The sequence below is a fragment of the Vombatus ursinus genome, unplaced genomic scaffold (assembly GCF_900497805.2).
Source record: "Vombatus ursinus unplaced genomic scaffold, bare-nosed wombat genome assembly UNPS02011334.1, whole genome shotgun sequence".
NCBI lineage: Eukaryota > Metazoa > Chordata > Mammalia > Diprotodontia > Vombatidae > Vombatus > Vombatus ursinus.
In genome coordinates, this window is record NW_020951112.1 from 4,617,408 (window position 1) to 4,623,789 (window position 6,382).

The 6,382-nt window shown below is 38.7% G+C and overlaps 1 protein-coding gene across 13 annotated transcripts in view; it reads left to right on the plus strand.

Annotated features, from left to right (window-relative positions):
• Window positions 1–6,382, plus strand: part of ANKS1B (ankyrin repeat and sterile alpha motif domain containing 1B) — a 1,327,097-nt gene that overhangs the window by 908,952 nt on the left and 411,763 nt on the right. For all 13 annotated transcript variants that reach the window (XM_027855805.1, XM_027855806.1, XM_027855807.1 and 10 more), the window contains one exon: window positions 5,817–5,915. In XM_027855805.1, the coding sequence (XP_027711606.1) occupies window positions 5,817–5,915 (99 nt within the window). The remainder of the gene's footprint in view (window positions 1–5,816; window positions 5,916–6,382) is intronic.

Genomic DNA, 6,382 nt, shown 5'->3' on the forward strand with positions numbered 1-6,382 from the left:
CTGTACTTGAAGACCTAGAGGGCCACATGTGGCCTCGAGACTATAGATTCCCCAACCCTGTGCCAGACCATGTAATTTAACTTCCCTGTGCCTCAACTGCTTTCTCTAGAAAGTGAGAATAAAAAATACCAACCTCACCAAACAGTGAGGAAATTACTTTATAAAACCTAAAAGAGCTCTGCTAATGTACAAGCAAATATCAAATGCCTTAGCTTTGGAGTCTTTCCCTGTCCTCACTAATGCTAGTTAGTGTGTTTGCTCTGTGATTATTTCCCATTTATCCTGTATTTATCTTGTTTGCATATAGTTATCTGCATATTGCCTCCCCCTCCCCATTAGATTATGGGGACCTAGAGGGCAGGGGGTATTTTTTGCTTTTCCTTGAATCTGCAGCTTAGCACAATGCCTAGCACATAGTAGGTACTTAATAAATTAGTGTTGATTTGACTTGTCTCCTATAATTAGGGTCCCTGTTTGAGCCACAAATTATTTTGATATTGCTCTGAATGAGTATCCCCTAATCTAAACTTGTTATTTCATTAATATGAGACCAATATGGAAGTGTAGAACCAAGTGTGGAAGCTTCCGTCACTCATGCAAATCAGCACGTTATTTCACTATAGTATACTAAATGGTGGTAATTCATTATGGGTCCTATATCACAAAAGAAGAAGTCCTGTGAAGGAAAATATCTGGAAGTGTGCTTGAGACCCCTCGCACCTACTCCAGAAGGCCGATTATTCGATTATAAGTGTGACCATTTACACCTCAGAAATCAGCAAATGCTGCAAGGGAGGGCTTGATCTGTTGTTCCATTCATTGTTTAAGCTTAAGAAAGTAATGGTTTAAAATGTTATTAATTCAGATTAAATTTAAAAGTGTATCATGATTTTTTTTCAGAGAGCCAGTTGGTAAACATTTACAAACACACCCCTGAAAATATCACAGAATTAACTACAAAGATTTTTTTTGAAGTTGGATATATCCAATAGTCTCTCTCACATTCAGGTTTCACCCAAAAGAACTAAAAGTGCTGATTAAACAAGATAATTTGAAAAAATTGAGAAGAAATCATTTTTAAATGCTTTTTCATACAGTTTCTAATTTAATCCAGTTTAAAAATCTACTTTACAATCTTAGAATTTCAGAGCTAGAGGGGACCATAAATATCATACAGTTGAGCCCACTTGTTTTACGAGCAAGGAAACCCATATTATTGCAACTTACGTGTTTCCATTGGTATCCTCCATTGTGAATAGATCAAGTTCTAATAATGTATACTACACTCCAAAATCTTTCACTCATTTTTTGAAAATCAAGGTTGATAAATCTATTCATTCTCTGCTGGGAAATTGACCCTGAAGAGAATATAGCATTAACCATTGACTTTTTAACACCGTCCATAAACATGTCTGGGCTTCCCACAGTAATTCTACAAAGAAGCATTGAAAGGTGCCTCTCAGTCATTCTAGTAGTGTCTGTGAAAAGAAGCCAAGTAGCCTTGGCCAAAAACACTTCAGGCTCTAAATACTGAAATCAACACTTTCAGAGGCTCTTGTGAACAAGGTGACAGTCAGTGCAATCTGCCGGATGCTAATGGGATCTCTTCTTTACGTCTCTAACAAATTGGCAGCAAAGATACTTGACCCTCTTTTCTCGACAAGCATGATTTATTAGGTGCCAGAATTATGGACTCATAGGTTAGTAGAACTAAAGAAAACCTTGGCGGTCTTAGGATCTTTGCCCAACCCTCTAACCTAGGTGTGAATCCTTATCAAAATATCCTTGACCAGTGTTTATCGAGCTCTTGTCTGAATATATCCAGTGATGAGAAACTCACTGTCCAGCAAGGCAGTCCATTTCATTTCAGAATATCATAGAACCTATAGATCATAGAGCCAAACAGGAACTCTGAGGCTATATAGCCCAGCCCCCTCATTTTCCAGGTCAAGAAACTGAAGCCCTTGGGTGCTACATGACTTATCCAAGGTCACACAGATAGCAGTAGCAATAGTAGGAATAATCATAATAATAACAGTTTTTATATATTGTGATTGTTGTTGTTGTGTGTGTGTTTGCTGTGTGTGATTTGTCCTTCGTTCTCAAAGAGGACCATGACATCAGAGAGATGATGACATGACTTGAAATTGACTTTGATTTGAGTGAGAGAGGGCAGTGCAAAGTCACCCTATATACAAACCTTAAAGTGTTTGCAAAATAACAACCCTTGAAGGTGGATATTTTATGATTATCATCATCATCATCCCCATTTTATAGATAAGGAAACTAAGGCAAACAGAGGCTAAATGATTTGCCCAGAGTCACACAGCTAGTAAGTGTCTGAGGCAGGATTTGAACACAGATCTTCCTGACTCCAAGTCCACCACTGTAACCACAGCACCAACTAGCTGCCTAGTAAGCATTAGAAGCAGTATTTAAATCTAGGTCTTCTCATTCCAGAGACATTGCTTTTTCTAGATCCTACCTTATGTTGAATCAAAGCTTCCTTTCTATGACATCTATCCATTATTCTTTCGCATAACTTCTACCCGTTGGTCCTAAAGTTGCTAGTTGGTGCAGTGAATAGAGCAGACTCAGGTTTGAATTCTGCCTTAGACACTGGCTAGCTGTATGACCCTGGACAAGTCACTTAATCTCTCTGAGCCTCAGTTTCATCATCTATAAAATGGTGTAATGGCATTTACCTCAGAATAAAATAAGGTAAACTATGTAAAATACTTTGCAAACCTTAAAGTGCTGTTGTTGTGATTATTAGTTCTTCCTTCTAGAACCAAGCAACTAAATCTAATTTGTCTTCCATGTGACAGTTCTTCCAGTATTTGAAAATGTCCTTCATAGCTCCCCTGGCTTCTCTAGGATAATGTTCCTTGTACCAGCAACTAGCCATCATGCGACAGCTTGAAGTCCCCTTCCTTTCCTCTAGATACTCTTCAGCTTTTCAATATCTTCTGGAATGGTACAATCCTAGCTTGTAAGGAACAGAAGCAGAGCTACACACTTGAACTCACCCCAACGTTTATTAATAGCGTAAAAACAACTGTTGGTACACAGAAAAGATATGAGGACTCTTGTACTATCTGGTTTCATGGGTCACCCATTTCTTAGCCATCCATTATGGCCCCTGAGATGCAGAAGTGGTAGCAACACTGTGAAAGGTAGTTTGAAGAAAACCTTCCAAAAAAATAAATAAAAAGAAAGAAAGAAAAAAAGAAGAAGAAAAGAAAAAAAGAAAACCTTCCCTGCTTAGAAGGACAGGATAAGTCTGAGAAGCAACTTCAATTAAAAGTAGCACTGTTTTATACTCAGGGGAACAAAAGAAGCCTTAATAAATGCATCAACCTAAAGTAAGTAGACTATAAGGATTTTTTGAATGAATGAGAGAGGAAGGAAGGAAGGAAGAGAGGAAGGAAGGAAGGAAAGGAGGGAGGGAAGGATAAAATATATAAACTTTGCAAACCTTAAAGTGCTGTTATTAACATTATTAGTTCTTCCTTCTAGTACCAAGCAACTAAATCTAATCTGTGTTCCCTGTGACAGGAAAGGAAAAGAATTTACAGCTAGGTCCCCATTAATGTGAATAATGAATCCTACTGAAGTGGTTGCATTATTCAAATTCATTCTGAATATTTCCATTGGGCTAGAGCCAGTTACCATATTTTACATAATTATAACTTTAAATATATGAATTCAGATATATACAACCACTTCCAGAGATGCATTATTTGCACTAATTGGGACCCAGATATTAGCGCTAATTGGAACCTAGATGTGTTAAGCACTTACTATGCACCAAACTCTATGTTGAGCACTAAGGTTACAAGTATAAAAGTAAATACAGTCCATGCCCTACGCTAATAGGAGAACACCACGCCAACAGTGTTTTGGTTTGGACAGTTAAAGGGGTGGTGATTGGAACCCTGGCTGAATAGATTGACACACAGTGGCAGCGTTGATTTGATTGTGGCTCCAGGACTAGAAAAGTAGGAGCTTTGGAGGACACTGAATGGTCGCTTGGCACAAAGATGGCTATGCAGTAAAATGGGACATTCCTGGAACCATGTTAGATGAGGTGGACCATGTATGATAACTCACCAATCATGGCATCAGGGCGCCAGTATGGAAAGTCCAGAGATGAAAAGGTTGATTCCTACAGGGCATAATGTCTGGGATGGACTACAAGGAGGAAATTTCTCTCTGTGCCACAGTTTCCTCATTTGTACAATGAGGGATTTAACCAGATCTCTCACATCCAGTGAAATAATCTGCAGAAAAATTCATTCTGAGATTGGGCTGTGGCTCTAAACTCTGAGTAGCTGGGCATCCCCTTGTGATGGAATTGGTTTCTATTGCTTGGGACTCTGATAGAGCCCTCCCGAGCAACCCACCACTATGATGTGTTAGCCATGAGAAATAATGTCTATAAAGTATTTTAAAGTTTACAATATACTTACATCTAATGTCGCATTTGAGTAAGCTAGATGAGGGTAGAAAAGGCTTAGGAGAATTTTTTTTTTTGCTACAGGCGCTGCGATCAGGGGTTTGTCAGTCATTCTTCTTCTTTCTGCCTGTTCCCCCTCATTCCTATCTGGCAAGAGTCCCAATCTGGCCAGAGAACAAAAGTATAGAGGACTGGCAGAAAGAGTACTGACTTTTGAGCCATGAGACCCAAGTTCAGATTCTACCTCTGTGTAATGGTATGTGTTATTTAACTTCCCTAAACTTCAGTTTTCTATAAAATAAGGCAATTGGAGTAGTTGACTCATGAGATTTCTTCCAACTGCAAACACATGGTCCCAGCTGAAAATATCTTATATTTACTTTATTCTGTATATATTCATATGTGTACATGCTATATCCTTTTATAGAATATAAATTCCTTGAGAGTAAGTATTGTTTCATTTCTGTCCTTGTCTTCTCATGGCCTCACCCAGTTCCTAACACACAGTAGGCAATTAATCAGATGATTATCCTTTGATCACTTGATGTGGTCTGACCAAGCCAGACGGGGTGTGGAACCTGAGCCCTTGAGGCCACATATGGCCCTCTACATCCTCAAGTGAGGCCCTTTGCCTGAATCCAAACTTCACAGAAAAAAAATCCCCTTAATAAAAGGGTTTGTTCTATAAAACTTGGACTCAATCAAAAGGCTGTGCCCAAGGACTTAGAAGGCCACATGTGGCCTCCAGGCCTCAAGTTCCCTTCCCTGGTAGTATCTTTTCTCATTCTAGACACCATACTGCTCTTAATATATCCTAGGAACCTAGTAGCTTTTTGGCAGTTACCCAATGGAAGCTCTGTAATTTAATAAAAGGTGATGGAGACTTTATTTATTTTTTGTTTGTTTATGTTTGCTCATTTACGCTGATTCATTTATTTCTTCATTTGCCAAACAACAGAATTAGTCTTAGTGTTTCATACCCAGTTTACGCCATCCTGATTCACGTCAAAAAATAATTCAACTCTCAAAACTACACGAAATACACTTCTTCCTAAGCTTCTTACTTTTTTGTGACTGAAGACAGTCAGTCTTAGCAATTGTGCCTCAGTTGCTTTTAAAATAACTTTTAAATGTTTTGATGTGTTGGAGTTGTTTTTATAAACATTGACATCATCCTAATAAGTCCTTCTCCACCTCATAGAAATCTCTCTTATTCCAAAGGAAATAGTTAGGCAAAACAAACTCAAGAGACTCCCAGTTGTTTCAGGTGTTGGGGGTGGGAGGAAATATTGGATTTGGGAGTCAGGGGCCCTCAGTTCAAATTCCCGCTTGAACAACCTGTCTCCTTCAATTTCAGGGAAGCAATGTGATGGAGGATCAGGATTTGTTGGAAATTGGTATCCTTAATTCTGGACACAGACAAAGAATTCTGCAGGCGATCCAGCTCCTTCCAAAGGTAAGATGGTTTTCATCATGCAAATGCAAACTGTATACATCTCTTGGTTTTCTTAATACTAAAAAGAAAATTACTGTGGTATCTGCCTTTTGAGCTAAATTTCCAATGGATACAAGTAGTTTTATATCCACAAAAAATTCTATACAAACCGCTTCCCAGAAGAGCAAATAAAAACAGTACCCTGGTCTGCTGAAAGGGTCGTTGTGGTTTTTGTAAACTTACACTGGGAGGCTCATTCAGCCCACTCCCCATGTGTACCTAACCTGCTAGCTGGTATGTAGAATTTTTTTGGAGCTGGTGAATGACTACCATCCCTTGAAGTTAGATGCAAAGGATCTTTTTTTTTAACTTTTAAATTGCTTTTTAAAAAATTTACAAATGAATTTTCTCTTCTTCCCATCTCCCCTTCTCTTTAAAAGGGAGAGAGAGAGAGAGAGAGAGAGAGAGAGAGAGAGAGAGAGAGAGAG